We start from the raw sequence: 25,837 nt of genomic DNA, 5'->3' as shown, positions 1-25,837 counted from the left end.
AACTAGAGGGCAGAGGTTTAAGGTGAGAGGGGAAAGATTTAGAAAGGACCTGAGGGATGACTTCTTCGCGTAGAGAATGGTGCATATATGGAACAGGCTGCCGGAGAAAGTGATTGAGACAGGTACAAGAGCAGCATTTAAAAAACATCTGGACAGTACATGGATGAGAAGGGTTTAGAGGGATATGGACTAAATGTGGCAACTGGAACCACCTGAGTGGGTACATGGTCAGCATGGACAAGTTTGGGCTGAAGGGCCTGTTTCTGGGCTGTATTACTCTATGACTCTATTCAAGAATAAAATTTATGATCTATCAAGCCAGGTTTCACTGGGCCCTGACTTGAACAATATGGCCAACAGCTGGGGTCAGTACCTGACAACTAATAAACTAAAAAAATTAAATATTTGAAATGGAACTTAATGTGAAGACGCATTCCTTTTTAAAATCATTTATAGTACAGTTCAGCATTTCACATTACTATTTCTCACAAGCAAATCTTTGCTTAATTTAGTTATAGTTTAACACATGCTCTCAGGAATAGGCATCTCTTGAAAGGTGTGACATTGTTGCATGTTTAATTAGATCAGTGGGTGCAACAGATTGAGGGATAAATATATACGGAGCAGTTGTGTAATTATTGAGCAGAAATCAGTTCTTATAATGCAGTGGTAGTGTCTCTACCTCTGAGCCAGGAAATCTCAGTTTAAGCCTCCCTGGATCAGCAGCGTATCATAATATCTCTGAACAGTTTGATTAATAATAACGCTCGTAGTTAACAGAAACCTTGATTCTGGAAGAGGTACCTGACTCCACCTCCTGGTTAAATGTCCTTACTGCAATTATACAGAACACATAGGAAGATCACACTCGGGAGTACAGTGTGATGAGGAAGAATTTCTTCACTCAGGAGGGCTGGTTCGATGGAATTCTGTGCCCCAGAGACCTGTGGAAGCTCCGAAGAAATTCCTCATCTCAGTCCTGAGACTGTGACCTTACATTATTAACTTCCCAGGCAAGGAAAACATTTTCTCAATATCTATCCTTGAGAAGACACTTAATATTTCAATGAGATCACCTGTCATTCTTCTACACTCTAGCAAATGTATGCCTTCTCTATTCATAGGCCAATCAGCCTGGTGAATCTTCATTGCAATGCCTTGAGGTTAAGGTATGTCTAAAACAGAAGTCCACAGATTTTTGGACTCTAATCAAGGGGAAAGCGTGGGAAGGCTGAGTTGAGTGAGCTGATCAGCAATTACCCCTTTGAATGATGCAGCAGGTTCAAAGGACCAAACAGACGAGACTAGCAACAATTTGTTAAGTTCTGAATAACTGACATCAAAAACATCAGTGAGACAATCGTGTGAGTGAGTGAGTTTACATAGTGATTGAGGCAGTTAGTACAGAAGAGTTAATCATCAATTGCTAAAACCAGTGTAGCAGGAATTGACCTGATTCCCCTATTGTCAACATCCTGGGAATTATCATTAACCAGAAAATCAACTGGACTTGCCACATAAACACAGTGGCTACAACAGAAGACCAGAAGACTGCAACACGAGCTGTGAGCAGCAGGCCCGAGACTTAATCCCCTGGTCCAGGCGAGCAGGCTGAGCTGAGGTCAGTGGCTAGGCCTCAGCACTTGATGGGGGTAGCTGCAACAAGTTTGGTCCCAGCGCGGGACCCAGCTGTGCTGGCCGGAGCTGCATCAGCGATGTTGGCCCAGTGTGAGCACACGGAGGTGCTGGGTTAGTGGAGGCGAGTTGGCGAGGAGAGTGACAGCTCTTTGTCCCCGGGGAGGCAGCGGCCAAGCACACAGTTTCTGCAGCGTTTAGCAGCATAGAGTCGAGGCATCAGGGTGGAGGAGCCTGGATCCAGGCCTATGGCTGAGCTGGAAGCAGGAGATGAAAAGGCCGCCTTACTTTATTGAGATGAGACTATAAGATGAACTTTATTGTTTTACTTTTCTGGCATTATATTCTGTTTTTCAGTTTATTTTCGGTGTTTTAAGATGGTGCTGGATAGTGGCAACTTCTCACTGTATTTGCAATAAATTCACACGACAACAAATTAAAACGAACACGTAACTCACCTCCTGATGCCTCAAAGCCTTTCCACCATCTACATGGCACAAGTCAGCAGCGTGATGGAATACTCCCCACTTGCCTGGATGACTACAGCTCCAACAACACTCAGGAAGCTTGACACCAGCCAGGACAAAGCAGCCCATTTAATTGGCACTGCCTTCACAAGCATCCATTCCCTCCACCTCTGATGCTTAGTAGCTGCAGTAAGTACCATTGACAAGATGCACAACAGATGATCAGCATGGAGCCTTAGACAGCAAACCCTCAACCAATTCCATCTAGAAAGAAGAGGGCAACAGATACATGGGAACACCACCAGCTGCAAGTTTCCTCCAAGTCACTTGCCTTCTTGAAATGGAAATACATCTCTGTTCATTCATTGTGTCAAAATCCTGGAATTCCCTTCCTAAGGGCATTACGGGCCTACCATGGACTCCAGAGGTTCAGAGAAGGCAGCACACCACCATCATCTGAAGGGAAATTAGGGATGGGCAATTGATGTTGACCCAGTGAGTGTTACCTACATTCCATGTGTGAATTTTAAAAAAAAATCAGTCCAGAGATCAGAATAGCAGCAACTTCAATATGTGAAATTAACACTTTATACATATTCTCATTCACGTTTGTACTGAAATCAGTAAGTGGGCGTACAGGTTCCATCTGATGCAGTTTAAGATGGTACTGCAGATCCTTTGCAAGACTGGATCTCAGGTTAAATTTTAACCAAAGCTATCAGGCAATATCTTCATTAAAGTGAAGGTTTAGTCAGTGGTACAGCAGCATGCAAGGTCAGAAAAGCAGGTTGGTTTATAAATGATTTGTGAATAATATTGTCTCAGCATTCTTGAACATAGATATAAAGCTTCAATAATTTTTAACTCGGTCTAAAGGAACTCTGTAGCAATTAATATACTGTCAGAGTGAAGGAGCTCAGTTGTCAGCACTGGTCCATTTTTGTTCTGTACAAACAGCAAATGAAGCATGATTCTCCAAACCTGTAAAATCAGAGCAAAGGCACAAATCTTACATATCAGTGCAATACGTACTTACAAAATAGAAATCCTTTAGTACAGAAAGCTAAACATGGTCCTGATAAGTAGAAGGTGGAGGGAGTTGGAACCCAGAATGTGGAATTTGCTGCTGTAGCATAAGTTTGAGGTGAATAGCATAGATGCAGATAAAGGGATACCACAGAACCAGAGTGGAAAGAAATGGGGGAATAGATGAATGTAGTGAGGCTAGAGTAGGGTGAGGGGCTGCAGTGATGGTGCAGTACAAGCTGCACCTACACCAAAATAGGGTATGTTTGTGACACAGCAGTGATTGTCACTGGAGTGTAAGTCACATGCCAGCTTAATGCTCTGGGGATGCTGGCTCATATAAACTATGGCAGCTGGCGGAATTTGAATTCAATAAATTAATCTAGAATTGAAAGCTCATCTCAGTCAGCAATGGCGACCATAAAGCTATCATCAATTGTTGTAAAAACCCATCTGTTTCATGAATGGCCAATAGAGAAGAAGTGAACGTGGTCTCGCCTCCATGCAACTCCTGGCCCACAAAAACATGGTCTTAATTATCCTCAGTTCAATAGCAGTTATGGAGGGCTATCAAACTCAAGCGATGCCCGTGTAAAGATCAAAGACTGATGTGGAGGCACTGGTGTTGGACTGGGATAGACAAGGTCAGGAGCCACACTACACCAGGTTATAGTCCAACAGGTTTATTTGAAATCACAAGCTTTCAAAGCACTGCTCCTTTGTCACGAGATAAGGGAGCAGAGCTCTGAAAGCTTGCGATTTCAAATAAACCTGTTGGACTATAACCTGGTGTTGCTTGACTTCAGATCAAAGAGTGGCTTAGCTCTGTAATGGTAACTCAATGAAATTCTGGACCAACAGTAAAACAATCCCACTCTCTGCAAGGAGTCTGCTGGGGTCAACAATGTGACTGAAAGAAGCTCAATTCTCAGTCTCAAAATGAGCAAAAATATGCGTGTTCCACCTTTGAGCACTTGGGTCTCCTGAAACACAGACAACCAATTACACACACCAGCCTGCTCAATGATGTAAATTAAAAATTAAAGTTGCACAAAACAACTCAGATAAATTTCACTTACTTTTGTTTTATTTTATTCAGTCACGGGATGAGGGCGTCGCTGATCAGGGCAGCATTTATGGCCCATCACTAATTGCCCAGAGGGCAGTTAAGAGTCAACCACATTGCTGTGGATCTGGAGTCACATGTAAGCCAGACCAGGTAAGGAGGGCAGTTTCCTTCCCTAAAGGACATTAGTGAATCAGATGGGTCTTTCCTGGCAATTGACAATGGATTCATCACCAACAGGCTCTTAATTACAGATATTTATTGAATTCAAATTCCACCATCTGTTGTGGCAGGATTCAAACCTGGGTCCCCAGAATATTAAATCGGTCTCTGAATTAACCGTCCAATGATAAAACCACCAGGCCACTGCTTCCCCTAACTTATTTTTGTTGAATGACAGTGCAGTGCTCCCTCAGTACCTAACAATGCAGCACTGATCCAATACCAGAGCAAACTTGCTCAGTATTGATCCTCTGACCGTGCTGCACTCCCTCAGTACTGACCCTCCAATGGTGGGCCACTCTTTCGGTTCTGACCCTCCAACAACGTGGTGCTCCCTCAGTACTGACCCTCTGACAGTGCAGCACTCCCTCAGTACTGACCCTCTGACAGTGCAGCGCTCCCTCAGCACTGACCCTCCGACAGTGCAGTGCTCCCTCAGTACTGACCCTCTGACAGTGCAGCACTCCCTCAGCACTGACCCTCTGACAGTGCAGCGCTCCCTCAGTACTGACCCTCTGACAGTGCTGCACTCCCTCAGTACTGACCCTCTGACAGTGCAGCACTCCCTCAGCACTGACCATCTGACAGTGCAGCACTCCCTCAGTACTGACCCTCTGACAGTGCAGCACTCCCTCAGTACTGACCCTCTGACAGTGCTGCACTCCCTCAGTACTGACCCTCTGACAGTGCAGCACTCCCTCAGTACTGACCCTCTGACAGTGCAGCACTCCCTCAGTACTGACCCACTGACAGTGCAGCGCTCCCTCAGTACTGACCCTCTGACAGTGCGGTGCTCCCTCAGTACTGACCCTCTGACAGTGCAGCGCTCCCTCCGTACTGACCCTCTGACACTGTAGCACTCCCTCAGTACTGACCCTCTGACAGTGCAGCGCTCCCTCAGTACTGACCCTCAGACAGTGCAGCGCTCCCTCAGTACTGACCCTCTGACAGTACAGCGCTCCCTCAGTACTGACCCTCTGACAGTGCAGCACTCCCTCAGTACTGACCCTCTGACACTGCAGCACTCCCTCAGTACTGACCCTCTGACAGTGCAGCACTCCCTCAGTACTGACCCTCTGACAGTGCAGCGCTCCCTCAGTACTGACCCTCTGACAGTGCAGCGCTCCCTCAGTACTGACCCTCTGACAGTACAGCGCTCCCTCAGCACTGACCCTCTGACAGTGCAGCACTCCCTCAGTACTGACCCTCTGACAGTGCAGCGCTCCCTCAGTACTGACCCTCTGACAGTGCAGCGCTCCCTCAGTACTGACCCTCTGACAGTACAGCGCTCCCTCAGCACTGACCCTCTGACAGTGCAGCACACCCTCAGTACTGACCCTCTGACAGTGCAGCACTCCCTCAGTACTGACCCTCTGACAGTGCAGCGCTCCCTCAGCACTGACCCTCTGACAGTGCGGCGCTCCCTCAGTACTGACCCTCTGACAGTGCAGTGCTCCCTCAGTACTGACCCTCTGACAGTGCAGCACTCCCTCAGTACTGACCCTCTGACAGTGCAGCGCTCCCTCAGCACTGACCCTCTGACAGTGCAGCACTCCCTCAGCACTGACCCTCTGACAGTGCAGTATTCCCTGAGCACTGACCCACTGCCAGTGCAGCGCTCCCTCAGTACTGACCCTCTGACAGTGCAGCACTCCCTCAGCACTGACTCTCTGACAGTGCAGCACTCCCTCAGCACTGACCCTCTGACAGTGCAGTATTCCCTGAGCACTGACCCTCTGACACTGCGGCGCTCCCTCAGTACTGACCCTCTGACAGTGCAGCACTCCCTCAGTACTGACCCTCTGACAGTGCAGCACTCCCTCAGTACTGACCCTCTGACAGTGCAGCGCTCCCTCAGTACTGACCCTCTGACAGTGCAGCGCTCCCTCAGTACTGACCCTCTGACAGTGCAGTGCTCCCTCAGTACTGACCCTCTGACAGTGCAGCACTCCCTCAGTACTGACCCTCTGACAGTACAGCGCTCCCTCAGCACTGACCCTCTGACAGTGCAGCACTCCCTCAGTACTGACCCTCTGACAGTACAGCGCTCCCTCAGCACTGACCCTCTGACAGTGCAGTGCTCCCTCAGTACTGACCCTCTGACAGTGCAGCACTCCCTCAGTACTGACCCTCTGACAGTACAGCGCTCCCTCAGTACTGACCCTCCGACAGTGCAGTGCTCGCTCAGTACTGACCCTCTGACAGTGCAGCGCTCCCTCAGTACTGACCCTCTGACAGTGCTGCACTCCCTCAGTACTGACCCTCTGACACTGCGGCGCTCCCTCAGCACTGACCCTCTGACAGTGCAGCGCTCCCTCAGTACTGACCCTCTGACAGTGCGGTGCTCCCTCAGCACTGACCCTCTGACAGTGCGGCACTCCCTCAGCACTGATCCTCCGACAGTGCAGCGCTCCCTCAGTACTGACCCTCTGACAGTGCAGCACTCCCTCAGCACTGACCCTCTGACAGTGCAGCGCTCCCTCAGTACTAACCCTCTGACAGTGCAGCGCTCCCTCAGTACTGACCCTCTGACAGTGCAGCACTCCCTCAGCACTGACCCTCTGACAGTGCAGCGCTCCCTCAGTACTGACCCTCTGACAGTGCAGCACTCCCTCAGTACTGACCCTCTGACAGTGCAGCACTCCCTCAGCATTGACCCTCTGACAGTGCAGCGCTCCCTCAGCACTGACCCTCTGACAGTGCGGCACTCCCTCAGTACTGACCCTCTGACAGTGCAGTGCTCCCTCAGTACTGACCCTCTGACAGTGCAGCACTCCCTCAGTACTGACCCTCTGACAGTGCAGCGCTCCCTCAGTACTGACCCTCTGACAGTGCAGTGCTCCCTCAGTACTGACCCTCTGACAGTGCAGCGCTCCCTCAGTACTGACCCTCTGACAGTGCAGCACTCCCTCAGGAATGACCCTCTGACAGTGCAGCACTCCCTCAGTACTGACCCTCTGACAGTGCGGCGCTCCCTCAGCACTGACCCTCTGACAGTGCAGCGCTCCCTCAGCACTGACCCTCTGACAGTGCAGCACTCCGTCAGTACTGACCCTCTGACAGTGCGGCGCTCCCTCAGCACTGACCCTCTGACAGTGCAGCGCTCCCTCAGTACTGACCCTCTGACAGTGCAGCACTCCCTCAGTACTGACCCTCTGACAGTGCAGCGCTCCCTCAGCACTGACCCTCTGACAGTGCGGCGCTCCCTCAGTACTGACCCTCTGACAGTGCAGCGCTCCCTCAGTACTGACCCTCTGACAGTGCGGCGCTCCCTCAGCACTGACCCTCTGACAGTGCAGCGCTCCCTCAGTACTGACCCTCTGACAGTGCAGCACTCCCTCAGTACTGACCCTCTGACAGTGCAGCGCTCCCTCAGCACTGACCCTCTGACAGTGCAGCACTCCCTCAGCACTGACCCTCTGACAGTGCAGTATTCCCTGAGCACTGACCCACTGACAGTGCAGCGCTCCCTCAGTACTGACCCTCTTGTAGTGCAGCACTCCCTCAGTACTGACCCTCTAGCAGTGCAGTGTTTCCTCAGTGTTGACCCTCCAATATCACCCTGAGACTGTGTTTTATGCAATAATCATAAATTATACAGCACAGAAGGTGACCATTCGGTCCATCCTGGCTGTGCTGGCTTTTTGTGAAAACGTCCTGCTTCTTCCCAGTGCTTCATTATCACTTCATGCCGCAAGAGCCAAGATTGGCCACTCTCCAGAGAGAATGGAGTGCCAGTATCTAGTTACTGTGGAGAGGGTATTGGTAACTCACTCGTAGGATCAGGATCCTCTTCAGAAACCTCTCCAAGACATGAAGCATGGATGGAAAAGTAGAATTATACAGTGAGTAATGACAGAACTTTTCTGTTAAAACAGAAAACAGGAAATGTTTGTTAGGCACTGGTGGGATTCCCTGATGGTTGGCTGTAGTTTTGGGCCATCACTCAATAACATGCATGGTCCAAGCTGCCACATAGACTTTGCATATTGTTAAATAAGCAGGTCGTGCATTGAGATATATCGAACATTAATCAGTGGTAGAACCATCTCTCCGTGTCTCCATATCTCCCCCTCACTTCGTCTCTCCCCCTCCACATCTTCCCTCTCCTACATACCTCCATTTGTCATGTCCCCTCCCTACTTTCCCCCTTCCGATCACCCATCCCCTTATCTCTTCCTGTATTTTCCCCCTGCCCCAAGGCTTACCATCTCCTCCTCTCAACCACTGTTCATTTCCCGACCCCCACACCTTTCCCCTGACCTCATGCCCCATATTTGTGTTACACTTCCTCTCATCTTCCCACCCATCATCTTCCACTTGCCCTCATTGAGCCCCTCGTCTCTGCCCCTCCCTCCCAATCCTGGTGTCCTGCTTGTACTGTCCACTCCCCACCTTTCACATTGCTTGTGAAGCCTTCCCTTGGTCTCCCCGCGCCTCACATGGTCATTACAACCCGTAAGACAACTCCAGCCCGGGCAGCACGCTGGCAAATCACTTGTGCACTGTCTCTCATGCAATCACATCCCTCCTATTATGTAGTGACCAAAACAGTTACACAGAAAGTGGTTCATGTGGGGAATGAATTACTAGAGGAAGTGGAAGATGCGGTCATATTTCTATGTTTAAAAGACATTTGGATATGTTCATGAATAGCAATGGTTTGGAGGGATAGAGACAAAGCGCAGGCAGGTGGGACTAGTTTAGTTTTGGATTATAGCGGGCCTGGACTGGTTGGATCAAAAACTCCTTCTCCATGACTCTATAACTGTACTCCAGTTGTTCCCATTTTTGTACAGTGCCACCATAACTTCCTTGCTCTAAAGGAGATCAAAGCGAGAGAAATACCCGGGGGAGAGATATCATTTAACATTTGTTTATCTCTATATTGTGGGAGAGATTCACTCAGTGGTGACCTGTTCAAAGAATAGAAAACATCAACTTCAAGTTGGCCACCAAAATCGAACATTCGCAACTCAATAGCAACAATGTGGAATAACAAGGTGTAGAGCTGGATGAACACAGCAGGCCAAGCAGCGTCAGAGGAGCAGGAAGGCTGACGTTTCAGGCCTAGAACGCTTCTTTCTGAAGAAGGGTCTGGGCCCGAAACGTCAGCCTTCCTGCTTCTCTGATGTTGCCCGGCCTGCTGTGTTCATCCAGCTCTACACCTTGTTATCTCAGATTCTCCAGCATCTGCAGTTCCTACTATCTCTTAGCAACAATGTGGGGGCAGGAGTTTCAGGGTCAGAGAAGCTGTGCGGAGGGGATTGAGAGCAATTTTAGTTCATAGCAAGCGAACAACCACAGGCTAGTGACTGGCCAATCAGGTCTGAGAATACTCTTCCTCTTCCTGCTCTCTGATGAGCGCACAGATGAAGCAAGCTGTCATGACCGCCCCGATCAACTGTAAGGCAAAGGACCACAGCTTTAGAAATCAACCACTTAGCAACCTCTGTATTTGTAGTTCGTAGTTGAAAAACGCAACCCAACACATTAAATAACACACCGGGTAAACGTCCTACGCTGAAACGCCTGAAGGGCACCAGCTCAGATGTATCTGCAATCTGAAATTAACATACTGGGCCAATTATCCTTGCCATCACCCGAGTGATGAACAAACCTGATGGATCAATGTGCTTTGGTAGTTCAGTTGGTGCATTGTTGGGTTAGCTACTCTCTACCGGTTTCAGCGCAGCCCTCGAAATGCAGCGAGGCTCAAACACTGAAGGTCATAGATTGATTCTGGCACCTAGCCGTCACAGGAATATCAGGCAGGATCTGCAATGTGGGCATGCACCCATCGTGGGGGTAAAAAAAAATTAGTCTGATATTCCCGCACATTGGCCCATTTGGAGGAGTGCTCAAACAGACCAGGTGTTGGCGATAATACTCGAATATAGTGGAATGGAAAGCCCAGTACCTCCTCCCACCACCACCACCAACACCACCTCAATGCACTAATGCAGAAAGAAAGGAAAATATTGCCGGTGCCATTCCAAGAAATGGCGATGGGACTCACCTGAAGACAAGCTACACCAATCCCAACTGCTCCAATCAGCAGACTGTTTTCTGCCAGGGTCTGTTCCAACATGGTGATGCATCCACCCTGCAAACAACACATTCAACATCAGATATACCCGCTTGCTTTGGTTCACGCAAGCCTTCGCTGCTAAGAAGAAGTTTGGTTTTACTCCCAGAATTTGTTCGAGGCTCTCACATGGAAAAGTCAAAGGCAAAAGGAGTAGGTTCCCTCAGGAACATGGTGACACCTCACTGCAGTAGGAAGACAGTACGTTCAGGGAAAGTGCAACGCGGGCAGGAAGATATCAGCAAATGGGGATTAGAGTTCTGCGCAACTTGGGTTTCTTTCTTTGAGTACAGAAGTTTAAGGAAAGATATAAAGGACAGACAGTTAATGGTCGAGTAGGAGGTCATGATCTCAGGAAAACCACATTAAGGGAGAGATTAAAGGGAAATTTATATCAAATCAGTGATTTCCAATGAAGTGGTGCTTGACGTGATTTGAACATTCACAAATGAAATGAATAGTTGCGGATAGAAAAATTCAGAATGAAAGGAACATGAGACTGGGTAAAACCAGCCTTTAGGAGGGGCATATGTCCAGAGGTGGGAAGGAAAAACTTTCATGACATTATAATTAGAAGTTTCATAAAATGACCATTAATTGTCAGTTTAAAATCAAAGTAATCCAAATTAGCAAAGGCAAAGCATTCATTTACACTGAGCTATTTCCTGTCTCATGTATTATCAAGTGCTTAAGAATGTATATTTCAAATCACTCTTTTTCACTGCATTCAGGGAAGGTTACTTTTTATTTAACTCATTTTTCTAAACAATCTGCTCAGTGATGTTCTTACGCACCTCTGGAGCAGGTGGGATGTGAACTCAGGCCTCCTGATCTAGGGGGATGGATACTACCACTGCATCACAAGAGGGCCCCTCAGGGACAGTTATTGCCGATTGGCGCCAATTGATTGAGCATGTGATAGTCTAGTAAATATGAACATACAAATGAAGAGCAGGAGTGGGCCATTCAGCCCCTCAAGATTTGCTCTGCTATTCAATTAAGATCATGACTAATCCAATTGAGGCCTCATCAAGAATCTATCTACTTACCTCTGAATTATCTCTGCCTTAGAAACATTCAATGATTCTGCCTCTACTATTCTTTGTGGAAGTCCATTGCAAAGACTCAAGACAACAAACAAATTCTCTTCATCTTAAGGTCAGAAATCACATGACACCAGGTTACATGCAGAGAACATGGCACAGCTTCTCCGCTCCTGGGAGGTACTCTCCCATCACCACCGTTCCCTGCCCACCCTCCCTAACCCCCCACCAACACACACACACACACACTCTCCCTCTCTCCTTCTCCCACCCACATACACACTCACTCTCTCTCTCCTCCCCTCACACACACACACTCACTCACTCTCCCCACCAACCCCACCCCCACGTCCCCCCCCACACACACTCTCTCTCTCTCTCCTGCCCTCACACACACACACTCTCTCTTTCTCCCTCTCCTGCCCTCACAGACACACAGACTCTGTCTCTCCCCTTCTCTCACACACACGCACACACTCGCACTCTTCCTCTCACCCCTCTCACACGCACACACTCGCACTCTTCCTCTCACCCCTCTCTCACACGCACACACTCGCACTCTTCCTCTCACCCCTCTCTCACACATACACAGATACACGTAAATCTATGGGGTGAATTTGTATCTGCGGATACATTCTATTTTTTTCAAAAAGCACACAAATTATAGACGGTCAGTCAAAGTGGCATTTTATAAATTCTTACTTTAGAAATAAAACGAATCTGACTCCAAACTGAAAAAAAACATATTCTAAATGAGGCCTCACATCTAACATGATCTAAAATGTCACCTCTTCTCTACATTGATAAAACCTCTAGTTCTCTCAGGGCATTGACTTGAAAGAAATTTAGGCATTTACTTATACATATTAATCAATTAAAACCTTTGAAATGATTAAAGATTAAACAGTATCTTAGGTTTGTTTAATACATCCTCATCAGCTGTGTGATCCTCTTATGTTTTACTTAGAAATGTTGAGTCTGATGTTAGCTCTCTCACAAACACCTGAAGAAGGAGCAAGGCTCCAAAGTCTTGTGTTTTCAAATAAACCTGTTGGACAATAACCTGGTGTCGTGTGATTTCTGACGTTGTCCACCCCAGTCCGACATTGGCACCCCCACATCATGGTCTCCATCTTAAAGGGATGCTCCTTCATTCTTAAACAGTGTCCCCTTGCTCTAGGCTCAAGTGATTATGGTTCTGGCTGATAATGAGGCATTAAATGTAATTACTAGTCTGTTTACTTCTTACTTCAGTAACACCCCATGTGGACAATGATTATCCTTTCAGATTGTCCTGAATGACCTTCCAACCAATCACTACAAAGAAACTACAACAAAAAGACTTCATCTATCATATCTCTCAAGCAGTCAAACCAAACAGATCATTTCTATCTTTTGTGCCACATGATCAAAAAATTGAAAGACATATCAAGTATATCAGTGGTACAGTTACCATCCCAATGCCCAGATGCCAGGTGGGGTCTTTGCCAGGTAATGACATAACCAACATCAGGAAGTACCTTGCTTGACCTTGTACTCAATAAGACTGAGGTGGCTGGCAAAAACACCCTCTGGTCAATCTAGAATGTTGTGGATGTCATTAGAAGCCTCGGGATATTAATGTGTATTCACTGAAATTCCATAAACTTGTATATTGCTGAAAAAAGAAGCACGTTGCATTCGCAGGCTCCTGTTCTCTACGAAAGAAATTGCTTACTGTATAACTGAGATATCAGGAGGTAGCAGTCAAGTCACAATGTGCTCTTCCTCCACCAGTTCACGGGATCTTGTTGGAATGTGATGTAGAGTTGTGTTGAGTTGCTGGTTATGGAGCGGCCGAAGAGAACTGATCATCTTTCTCCATCCTCTGGGCTCCTGATTAATACGTGGCCCCTTTAGTTGACCAGGAAATCCAAGTTGAAACGTTGCACTGCAACCCCCATCAAATAAAATCTTCTCCCACTTTGTGCGAAGCCCTTTCAAAATTAAATGCGAATGCCACCATTATTTTGGGGTGTTGAGATTCACCTTTCAAGTTTTGGCCTGTCACCAACAATGTGCTTCCCTCTCTGTTCCTGCCTCCCCAGTTTATGACCCCATCCACCCTCACAATTCTGCTGAGCTCCTCAGTGACCAGTGGCTCCAACATTCTGTCCCTGGAGCCCCTCACCATCCAGGTCCGAGTGCTATTTCTGAACAATATGCCTCTCCTGATGGAGGCCATCAGTACTCTGATATTCCCTGACCCTCGATTTCCACGCCCCCATAAGACTGTATGCTCAGCTTCCACCTCCCACCCTACCACTCTGTGTCCCTTGTCACTGTGACCATTTCCTCCACAGCACAATAGTCCCAGGCACATTGCTTGCAGCAAATGCATTGCCGTGGGCAAATCCTTCCACTCAAGTGAACTGGCTGTAGATTGAGACCCTGAACTGGTTCAGCGTACCCTTCCTTCCCCCAGCCAGTCTCACAATTCCATGCTCTTAAACCCCAGGCTGATTCCACATGCCAACTGGGTTTAGAGCTAACCCCAGAGGGAACAGCCTGCCTTCCTCCAGTTGGACAGGTACTGTACGCTGATGCATTGTTTAAAACCGCCTCACAACTGAGGCAAATCAGCAACAAATCTCCAGGGAGAATTACCTGTTGCACACCCTGCCGTAGGTGTTGAATACTTGAAATATTGAGTTTCTCACTGGGCAGAAGTCAATTGGGAAGACAGGCTTAAATCTCAGTGAGTTGATTGTCTTAATAAGGTGCAAATGCTCCATTTGCTGGTGAGATTGCTGGGCTGCCCGACTGGAGAGAATTTAAATACTGATGTTATTTTTGAAGGTGAGAAGCTGATATTTTTTCCTCTTCGTCTAGTAAGGTTGACCTGGCCAGAGATTCAGCTTGTTTCTCTTCAATTGTGCTGAAGGGAATTGTTTACTGAATCGACCTGTTCAGAAATGTTATTACATACCTCTGGAGCAGGTGGGACCTACAGTCATAGAGTCATACAGATGAACAGCATGGAAACAGGCCCTTCAGTCTAATGTGCCCATGCTGACCAGATATCCTAAACTAAACTAATCCCATTTGCTAGCATTTGGCCCTTATCCCTCCAAACCATTCCTATTCATATACCTATCCAGATGTCTTTCAAATATTCTAATTGTACCAGCCTCCACCACATCCTCTGCCAGTTCATTCTATACATGCACCAGCCTCTGTATGAAAATGTTGCCCCTCAGGTCCTTTGTAAACTTTTTCCTTCTCACCTTAAAACTATGTCCTCTCGTTTAGGGCTCCACTACTCTGGGAAAAAGACCTTGGCTATCCACACTATCCATACCCCTCATGATTTTATAAACTTCTATAAGGTCACCCTCAGCCTCTGATGCTCAAGAGAAAATAGCCTCAGTCTATTCAGCCTCTCTCCATAGATCAAACCCTCCAAACCTGGCAACATCGTTGTAAATCTTTTGAACACAGGCTTCCCAGACAGTATCACTGCACTTAAAAAGCCCCTATATGTGCTTAATGTATTTTTTTTACTTAACCTATTTTTCTGATCAACCTGTTCAGAGATGTCGTTATACATCTCTGGAGCAGGTAGGACTTGGACCCTGGCCTCCCAGTCCAGGGGCAGGGACACAACCACTGTGCCAGAAGAGGGCGCCATACATTTGCTTGAGTAAAACACCATATAAAGCCCTCCACTTGTATTGAATTAAACACAATTAATATCCAATTTAAAGGTGGAAGTGAAAATGGAAAAGACCGAATCTCTTGACCCGCCCACCCCCATCCAGATGGATAAGGGTAGGAGGGACAGGGGAACATCATCACTGCCTGGAAGTTCCTCTCTAAGTCACTCATCATCCTGATTTGGTAATTTATTGCCGCTTCTTTACTGTCATTGGGATTCTGAGCTTCCTCTGTAACAGCGCTGTAGGCGTACCTACACTCTGTGGACTGCAGTGGTTCAAGAAGGCAGCTCACCACTGTCTTCTGCAGCCTCTATACATTCCAAGAATGAATTATAAAAACAAACAGGAATTGGTAGCAGAGTCCTGGAGCATCATCAATGCAGCTTCACAAACAGATAAGTGGAGATCAAACTAACCCATCATCAGCAAGGAGACTGGCTGTTATCAAGTTAACACTCACTCATGAAGGCATGGTTAATTGAGGACAGCAAGGTGGAAATTGTGAACAGCTAAATTGTGTCTGACAAAGTTAACTGGGGTCTTTTTTGAGGAGATAAGAGTTTGTAACAGAAATGTCAAGCCTGCCAAGAGTTTATGTTGTTGTCACTAAAAGGAAAAATTCAGTCGCTGAGGTTGGGTATTCAGCTACTGATTAAGTTTGGGATAAAATGAGCTGCTGGTGAATAACTCATGTGGCAGCTGGACTGTGTCCGATCTCACAACTTCTCGGCAAATGTTCAGCTGTTAGCAGCTTGTGAGCCTGAGAGAGAGAAAATGCAATTTGATGGTCAACAGAGATCTCTTTTCACAAGTACTAAGGAAATCTGACAGCTGACGTTGGCTCAGCTCACAGTCCCTGTGGATTTGTTGGTCAGTTTGGGTGGATTCAACAGAATTATCAAGGGATTCCAAGACATCAAAGTGACAATCTAACTGAGCGATTCACTGCTGGAGTCTTCACATTCCTTCCCCTGCAATAACATCCCAGCAATCTGTAGTATTCTGCTGCGGGTCACAATATAATCTGGGAATTGGGGAAGAACTCCTGCTGTGGGGTAAGAGGTTTATTTCCTACTCTCACCTCTCCACAAAATTCCAGGGAAAATGTTTATTCAAAGAGATACAAACACAATTCCAAGAAAATCAACACGAAATGATTGAAAGTCGGCAAATCCTGAGGGGTCCTGACAGGGTGGATGTGGAAAGGATGCTTCCTTTTTTGGAAGATTCTAGAATGAGAGTTCACTGTTTCTAAATAAGGGGTCACCATTTGAGACAGAGATGAGGGGACCTTTTTTTTCTCTCTAGGTGGTCTTCAGAACCCTTCCTGAAAAGGCAGCGAAAGCAGAGTCATTGAATACTTTTAAGGCAGACACAGATAGATGTTTGAGAAGCAAAAGGGGCTGGCATGTTATTGTGGATAGTGCAAGAAAAAAATGATCTTTTTGAATGGCGGAGCAGGTTCAAGGGGCTAAGAGGCTTACGTCTGCTCCTAACTCGGATGTTGGTATGTGACTGCTGGAATGTGGGACTGATCTCAAGCCTAGAACTTTCACAACCTTTAGGAAAGCTGCAGGTTTCATAAGAACTTTGGAAACATCAGCAGAAGACTGTTTGGACCCTACAGCTACTTAATAACTACATGACTTCATAAAGCTATCGTGCCACTTAATTAAGTCCCATATCTCTTGATTCCCTCATTATCCAAAATCTACTGACTTTTGTCTTGAATGATCAAGGGCTGACCTTCCACAGCTTTCAGACATAGAGAATTCCCTGATATGCTGGTAGTTCCAGGCAGACAGGATCTCCTGCCCTGGGAACTCGATCAGCTGCCTTTCTGCCTGAAGAACCAATGGACTCTTTCATTGTAGGTCACAGGTTTCTCTCTGGAAACTTTCCAACTTTTCTGGCTTTGTCAGAAAACAGGAAAATTCATGCCCCCACCCCTGCTCTAAGTGCAGCTTCTCCTGGCAGGGAGAATGGTCTCTTAACATCTGTTTTGCTTACACAAGGGGAGAGATTGGTGTAGTGGTAATGCCATTGGATTAGAAACGCAGAGATACAGGCTAGTGCTTCGGAGACATGGATTCAAATCCCTGTAGCTGGTGGTATTTAAAAATCCAATGAACAAAATCATTGGCATGGATTCTAGTGATCCTAAAAACAGCACATTTATTGTCCTCTTTGTAACCAATCCTCACTCCACATTAATATATTATCCCTCCTCCATGAGCCATATTCTTGTAAACCAACATTCTATATGCCATCTATTAGAATGCTTTAAAAATAAAATCCCAATATGCCACATCCATTGGTTCCAGATTATCGATCTTGCTAGTTGTAGCCTCAGATATTTTCTCATGGATTTTGTCCAAAGCCTGATGGGAAGGGTGCGTTAATAATTACTCCATGATCCATCACAAATCATAGACTCACAGAATCCCTACAGAGTGGAAACAGGCCCTTTGGCCCAACAAGTCCACACTGACCCTCAGAAACCACCCAGACCCATCCCCGTTTAACCCACCTGGATCAAGAGTCCAAAACACAAGGTGAATTTCTCAGTTATTTTGGTTTTTGGCAATGAAATAATTTATTTGTGACTTAAGAGTAATAAAAAGTTCAATTTGGTACTCAGTCAATTGGAGCTAGGTCTTTGTTTCAATTAAAATTTCTTCTTTTCAGGGTCTTTGAGTATTTTTTCTGTCCCCAAAAAGTGTGAGTAATTGAGAAAAGCTGTTATTACTTGTAGGCTTTTGGGAAGGTTGCCTTCAACTGCCCCTCCTCAGGTCTGTGACAAACTGCTACTTAAAAATCCCAATGTGGTAACCAATAACCTTTCAGCCCAAAATGATCAAAGCCTGGTTCTTCACAAGTTCCATGACCTTGTTTAACCGATAAGTAAATACCACACAGTTTTAATCTTTGAGTTACAAAACATTGTACATTCTCTGCAACATGGCAGTACACAAACTTCCATTTTTCCACTTTATGTTCTAAGACACATATGTAAATGCCTCAACCCTTTAAGAAATGCCATTTCTAAACACTTCATTACACAGTAAACACAAATATACAACAAAATACAAGAAAATTTCATTTATTGAACCACACCTAATCTTTATGCAGCATTCATGCAATTTCTTATCATCTTTCCTTCTCCATTTTTCCAGCATTATTTCATTCTTGATAATGTGTTTGCAATTATATTACCATTCCCAGTACCTATTGTAACGACGAATTAATAAATGCCATCAAAATAATCTTGCATTTCAACTTTTAAATTTCCCTTAAAATGCCAAGCAGTTACAGACAGTGTACAGGTAGTCCCTGAGTTGAGAATGAGATGTGGTGTTGAGTTTAATCCTAAGTTGATTCATCTGCAAGTTGGGTCATAATGCAGGACAATGTAAAACAGCTACTTGTAAGTACAGGAAACATTTGTATGTTGGCTTTTTAAAATTAGACCCCTGCATTGGGTTCATAAGTATGCGTGTTCGTAGGTTGGACATTTCTAAGGGTCTAGGCCCGAAATGTCAGCTTTTGTGCTCCTGAGATGCTTCTGGGCCTGCTGTGTTCATCCAGCCCCACACTTTGTTATCTTGGATTCTCCAGCATCTGCAGTTCCCATTATCTCTGATCACTCTTTTATATTAGCGTTCCTTTTGATGGATGTAAACTTCAAAATTTTTACAAGCCAGTAATAAACCCAGGCTCTCCCTTCCCACTGTACAGTATATCTTTTGCAGGGTGGCACAATGGCTCAGTGGTTAGCACTGTTGCCTCACAATGCCAGGGACTTGGGTTTGATTCTGCCCTCAGGTGACTGCCTGTGTCTGTATGGGTTTCCTCTGGGCCTTCTGGTTTCTTCCGACAGTCCAAAGATATGCAGGTTAGTTGGATTGGCCATGCTAAACTGTCCATTGTGTCTAGGGAGGAGCAGGCTAGGTGGATTAGCCATGGGCAATGGAAGGTTACAGGGATAGGGTCGGAGGGCTGGTTAGACTTGATGGGCCTAAGTGGACTGTTTCCACGCTTGCAGGCGTTTTATGATTTTAATATGAGTGCAGCTTCTTCGCAAAGTGCTCCGTTGTTTTCTCTATTCCTAGTTGACCATCTTGCAATAAAATGCTCCCAACCACAGGTCACTAGCATCAACTGCCATTTTAAAAGATTTACTAAAAGTCAATGGTGAGCAACATCAGGCTTTCATTAGGATAACTTTCAGGTTCTTAACGTTGTTCAGCATTGTTAAGAAAGCTACCATCACTGTTAAAAGTTGGCTCTTGTCAAGATTTATTACAAAACCAGCTATACAACTGCTTAAATAAGTCTCCTGATTGTGTTACATGTTTTTCCTAGGTGCTACCATATATTAGCTCATAGTCTAAAGAAATGACACTCTCAGACGCACTAATTACAACTTGATTCATAAGTCTCTGGAATATGGCTGGAGCATCTGAAAACCCATGACCTGACATAGATGTAGCTCATTTAGTGTAACAAAAGCTGATATCTCTTAATGCTATTAGCACTTACCAGTGCTACTTCAATAAATCAACCTTAGTAAGGAATGAAGGATTACCACGCCTATCGGTGCAATCTCCCACCTGGTATAAAGCTCAACATTCCATTTGCCTGCCCTGTTACCCACTGAACTTGGATGCCAACATTTTGTGATTCCCATATGCGAACCCTAAATCCTTTTGTGCTGTGGGTTTCTGCAGTCTTTCTCCATTTAAATACACCCAGCTTTTCTATTCTTTGTACCAAAGTGCAGAACCTCAAATTTTCCCACATTATATTCAGTCTGCCAAGTTTTGCCCAATCACTAAACATGTCTATATTCCTCTGTCGACTCTGTGTGTCAATATTTCCTGTCTATTTTTGTGCCTCTGCAGACTTGGCAAAAGTACACTTACTTCTGTCATCCAGATCATTAAGATATACTGTAAATAATTATGGCCCTTGCATTAATCCCTTTGGCACTCCACTAGTTACAGGTAACCATCTTGAAAATGCCTCTCTGCCTTCTAATTGTTAGCCAATCCTCTATCCATGATAATATACTACTCCTGACCACATGGGATCTTATTAGATGGCCTAATGTGTAGTACCTTAGTGAATGGAAATCTGAATATATTACATCAACTGGTTACATTTTATCTAGTGTGCATGTTACTTCCATAAAGAAATCTAATAAATGTGTCAGGCATGATTCTCCTAAGTCGTCTTGCTAAATCTTCCTGTGGTTCCTCATCTAAGTATGAGAATAGCATGTCTAACCATCCCGGTATTTCAGTACTGGCTGATGAGATTGTAAGTGGTTCACTTTCTGATCTATCTTACACTTACCGTCTCTGTCATCCTCTACTAATTCTACCACCTTCTTATATATATTCAAGTTTGAGTTAGATTTTTGCCTGACAAAGGAATCAAGGATTAGGGGGGTATAGGCAGGGAAGTGAAGATCAGCCATGATTTCATTCAGTGGTAGAACGGGCTTAAAAGCCAAATGGTCTACTCCTGCTCCTAATTTGTTATGAACTTATGAGTGGCTCATGTAGCCATTTTAAGAATCACCAATATTGCTGCTGACCTGAGGCCATACACAGGCCAGAAGGGCTAAGGACAACATTTTCCCTCAATCGAGGAAGGTTAGTGAATTAAGATAGCAGTGATCAGTAACTTTGTGGTCATCATGACTGAGATAAGTTTTATTTTGTTCCAGAATTTTATGAACCATTGAATTTAGATTTCCCAGCTGTTGTGCGGTGGTTTGAATTCAGAGTTAGGTTTCAGAAGTATAAAGTAGGTCCAAGGCTGGGGGGCAGTGGGTATGCTGGGGGGCAGTAGGCATACTGCCAGAGCCAAGGAACAGGCTGTGCTGGGCCTACTGTTCAATTAAAGGTGGCAGCCCCACATATGGCAGTTGGAAAAATGGCAGTGATGAGGGGAAAATGGTGGCTAAGTGGCATAAATATTTTTAATCGACCTGTTCAGATGTGGATCTTGAATCCAGGCCTCCTGGTAAAAGGTAGAAACACTACCACAGTGTCACAATAGTTCCTATTGGCAATTGGTGTATCGATAATTTTGTTGACAGCCTGGCTTCAGTCACTGCTGTTGTTGGCACTGGAGATAGTTATGTGCCTGGGAGCTATGTCGGGCATTTTTTGTGTGCTATTTTCCTGATGTCCTGCCTCTGAGCACTTCTCTGACAGCCTAGCAAAATCCCAGTCTGCATCTCTCAATTGGTCCCCTGTCTCTTGTGTTATTAATCCACTAATATCACAGCCGTGCTACCAAAACATGACTCGTCAAATTTTAAAATTCAACTATTGTTTGTAATCATTATACAATTAGTGATTTACAAGTATCAACATCTTGACTGATTTAATCTCATGTGTCACAAATCTGCTCAAACCTCTTCACACTCCAGACCATGGCCTGCTGAGCTTATTGCCTTTAGAATGTTTCCAGCCCTTTAGAGAGACAACTGTTATGTTCAATGTGGTCCAGTGGATTAAAACACTCACTTCAGTAAATTCTCTTGTCTCCAATTACCACTTGAAATTTTCTTTAAAATCGCCAACATGTTTCTAGCTCATTACAGTAAATATAAAGAAAAATAACTCAGCATATATTGCACAGTACAGCTCTAGTTTTGTGTATAATCCTGTGCATTCCATGGCCACTGGTACCTTCAAACAAATAAACAGAGGAGATATGAGATTTGGAGATCAATTAGCTCAACTGGTTGGATGGCTAGATGTGGGGGTTCAACCTCCACCACCACCATCCCCCCCCCCCCCCCCCCCCCCCATACTAGCTGGTCCCAGAGTGTTAATGTGAAATGAAACACAATTAGCATCATTTGGAATGGGCAGATAGATGACAGATGAGTTTTAATACAGAGAATTTTAAGGCAATGCATGTTGGTAGGAGCAACGCTGAAAGCTATATAAAATATGGGATGAAGGAGCAGGTGAACGTGGGTGTACATGCACACAGACCATTGAAGGTGGCAGGATGGGTGGAGAGAAAAGCATACAGTGTCCTAGGTTTAACAAACGGGCATGGAGTTCAAAACCAAGGAGGTGAAGTTGAACTTGTATGAGACACTAATTTGATCTCAGCTTGAGTATTGTGCACATTGTAGGTGATATACAAATACATTCCAACAATGGTTCCACGCATGACAAACTTCAGTTATGAGAACAGATTGAAGAAGCTAGGTCAGTATTCCACAAATACATGAATAGGAAATATTTGGAGGGATTTGGGCCAAGCGCAGGCAGGTGGGACTAGTTTAGTTTGGGATTATAGTCAACATGGACTGGTTGGACCAAAGGGTCTATTTCCATGATGTATGACTCTATAAGTTGGAACTGTACACCTTAGAGAGAAGAAGGCCAAGAAGCCGTCTGATAAAGGTTTCCAAATTTTGGGATCGGGCTGGATAGTGTAGACAGGGAGAAACTGTTTCCCGCTCGTGAAAGAAATAAGAACAAGAAAGCATAGATTTTAAATGATTTGCACAAGATGTAAGGATGGTATGACGAAAAGAAACTTTCCCACTCACTGACTAGGTAGAGTGCGGAATGCACTGCGAGGAAGCAGGTTTAACTGAGTCATTCAAGGGGGTATTGGGTGATTATTTGTTTAAAAATAAAGTGCAAGAATATAGAGGAGAATGCAGAATATTGTTACTGGGTAATGATGGTCATTGGGAGAGCCAGTGCAGGCATGACAAGCTGAATGGCCTGTTTCTGTACCGTAAGATGTCTGTGATCATTCCTCTACTTGAGAGCCCAAGCTCTCAGCAGTAATAACATAGTAGGAAACTTCATCACAGTGTTTACTTACACAAACTCATTAATCGCACAGCAGGACTGGTAAACCAATGTCAGTTTTGTTTCTGTAAAGATCTGTTACAGCTTAGCTCAGCAGACACGTTTACCACTGAGGTTCAGCCAGTATCATTACAGGAAAGCAAAGCTCCATTCCCGCACGCTACATACTCCAAACTGCTTGTTGCATGCTTTACTTCCCAGTCACTTTCCCATTAGCATGTTTCCTCTCAAGATTATATCACAACACTCATCTTCCCTCGAATTCTTCAATTAATTAGTTCAATTCCATATCCGTGGGTTATATACCCCTCTGCTAAGGTGAATAGGTCATCCAACTATACACTAGGTAGAAAGTCATAATTCTATACATCTCAATAAAGGCACCCCTCAGCCTCCTCTGTTTGAAGGCGATCAACTCCTGACTATCCAATCTTTCCTCATCACTAAAACCTATCAAAACGCTTGTACATCTCCCAGCCTATAACCTCCCTAGTTAAGGTGCTCTGAACAGTTGATGATTGCTTGTGGCTGCACAATTTGAAAGAGCGCAGCACAGTGGCTCAGTGGTTAGCACTGCCACCTCACAAAGCCAGGGACCCAGGTCTGATTTCACCCTTGGGCGACTGTCTGTGTGGAGTTTGCACATTCTCCCCGTGTCTGCGTGGGTTTCCTCTGAGTGCTCCGCCTTCCTATTACAGTCCAAAGATGTGCAATCTGGGTGGATTGGCCATGCTAAATTGGCTGTAGTGTCCAGGGATGTGTAGCTTAGGCGGGTTATACAGGGATGGGTCTGGGTGGGATGCTCCAGGAGTCAGTGTGGACTTGTTGGGCCGACGGGCCTGTTTCCACATTGTAGGGATTCTATGATAACAATTCTATGACTGTCTGTGTGGAGTTTGCAAGTTCTCCCCGTGTCTGTGTGGGTACCTTCCAGGTGCTCCAGTTTCCTCCCATAGTCCAAAGATGTGCAGGCTAGGTGGATTGGCCATGCTAAATTGCCCGTAGTATTCATGGATGTGTAGATTAGGTGGGTTTTGGGAGATGGGTCTGGGTGGGATGTCTGAGGGACGGTGTGGACTTGTTGGGCTGAAGGGCCTGTTTCCACACTGTAGGGATTCTATGAAATGACAAGACTGTAGGTACAGGCAAGGTTGGACAGATGAGGTGCTGCCGTGCTTTGCTTTGCTTATAGAGTTGGTCACCATGACAACAATATTGACCAAGGCTTTTCAAATCTGATTGAATCCCCAAAGGCAGGTCAAAATGGAAGGTATTCAAGAATAGAATAGTCAGTTAAAACCATGAAACATTGAAAGAGCAGAAATCACAAGGATGAGAAAAAAAAACACATATATGTCAAATCAAACGCCAAATACTAGAGGTAAAAGATTAAAAACTGGCGAAATAGTGAACATTGCCCAGAACATTATACTCATGGCATTCTGCTTCTATAGATCATTTCCAGTAGATCATTAATAAATCATAAGTAGATCATTTCTCACCATACACATTGCTACACTGCTACAAGTATAAAGTCATTGTAATAGTTTATCAACAATGTTCCACAGGAGGTCAGAATTGGAGGAATGCGGAGATGTTGGAGGGTTGTGGAGCTGAAGGAAGTTGGAGAGCTAAGAATGGGTGAGGATTTGAAAACCAATATTGTAGCATTCTCACTGACTAATGCAGTAACTGAAGCAACATCTATTCCCTGGAGTGCATAGCCTGGATCCCTCTTGGCGAGGAAGGTTAAGGGGTGAAAGTGAAATAAGTTATCACTGCACACTCACAGTCACAACAATCACCTTTGTAACATGGTCATTGCTGCAATTTCCAAAATTGAAAGTTGTCAGTTGCAACATTTTGCTTACCTCTACCTTGTAGATATTAGATGGATGGTCTCTCTGTCCACAGGCCTCAGTTATCGTCTTACAGCAGCTGTCTGGTACCAGTCTGTTACCTGATGCAGGGGAGAGGATGTAAGCACTATGCTGCCAGTTAGCTGAACTATTGCTGCCGCAGCACTTGAACTGTAAGAACACAAGAACACAAAAAATAAGAACAAGGAGCACAGGCAGGCCATTCAACCCATTGAACGTGCTTCATTATTTTATATGATCATGGCTGATCTGATCTCAGCCTCAACTCCACTTTCCTGCCTGGGCTCTATAAAGCTTTGACCCTTTACCAATTAGAAATTTGTCTATCTCCTATGGCCGAACAAGTAGCTGGGTTCAAGGACACTTGGCAAAGAACAAGAAATACTGACTTTTGGGCTTAGTTCCATAACAGGAAAATCCGAATCTTTGTTCTTGTCTCTCCAGGCAGGGAAAAAGCCTCTCAACAATAACTTGGTGCCATTATTTAAAATAGGTGGTAAAGAAAAGCCAAAGAATCGTAGACTCGTGACCTTGGCATCAGTGGTGGGTAAATTGTTGGAGGGGATTCTGAGGGCCAGGATTTACGTGTATTTGGAAAGGCAAGGTCTGATTAGGGATAGTCAACATGGCTATGTGCAAAGGAAATCATGCCTCACTGACTTGATTGAGTTTTTTGAAGAAGGGACAAAGGAAATTGCAGCACGGTGGATATTGTCTAAATGGGCTTCAATAAGGTATTCGACAAGGTTCCACGTGGTAGACTAGTTAGATCACATGGAGTACAGGATAGGATTCTTGGCAGTGTGGAGGAACAGAGGGATCTTGGTGTGCAGATACATAGATCCCTTAAAAT

General features: G+C 45.3%; 2 protein-coding genes across 4 annotated transcripts in view; one reads left to right on the top strand and one right to left on the bottom strand.

Annotated features, from left to right (window-relative positions):
- Positions 1-1,530: 1,530 nt before the first annotated feature.
- The window catches only part of LOC125460653 (protein arginine N-methyltransferase 8-like), a 160,504-nt gene continuing 136,197 nt past the window's right edge, over positions 1,531-25,837 (top strand). Inside the window, exons 1-2 of one of the 2 annotated variants that reach the window (XM_048548319.2) lie at positions 1,531-2,597; positions 4,228-4,347. The gene's annotated coding sequence lies outside the window, so the exon portion shown is untranslated. The remainder of the gene's footprint in view (positions 2,598-4,227; positions 4,348-25,837) is intronic. The other variant, XM_059652513.1, reaches the window with a different exon arrangement.
- tspan11 (tetraspanin 11) overlaps positions 9,565-25,837 on the bottom strand; it is a 58,129-nt gene continuing 41,856 nt past the window's right edge. Inside the window, exons 6-8 of one of the 2 annotated variants that reach the window (XM_048549621.1) lie at positions 24,976-25,134; positions 10,436-10,522; positions 9,565-9,820 (exon numbers count right to left, since the gene is read on the bottom strand). In XM_048549621.1, coding sequence (XP_048405578.1) covers positions 9,740-9,820; positions 10,436-10,522; positions 24,976-25,134 — 327 coding nt within the window. In that variant the 3' untranslated portion in view covers positions 9,565-9,739. Of the gene's footprint in view, positions 9,821-10,435; positions 10,523-13,433; positions 13,524-24,975; positions 25,135-25,837 lie in introns of those variants that run through there. The other variant, XM_048549622.1, reaches the window with a different exon arrangement.

Source organism: Stegostoma tigrinum, chromosome 18, assembly GCF_030684315.1.
Source record: "Stegostoma tigrinum isolate sSteTig4 chromosome 18, sSteTig4.hap1, whole genome shotgun sequence".
In the NCBI taxonomy this organism is placed as follows: Eukaryota; Metazoa; Chordata; class Chondrichthyes; order Orectolobiformes; family Stegostomatidae; genus Stegostoma; species Stegostoma tigrinum.
The sequence above is the reverse complement of the archived record's forward strand: the minus strand, read 5'-3'. Positions and strand labels throughout refer to the sequence as shown.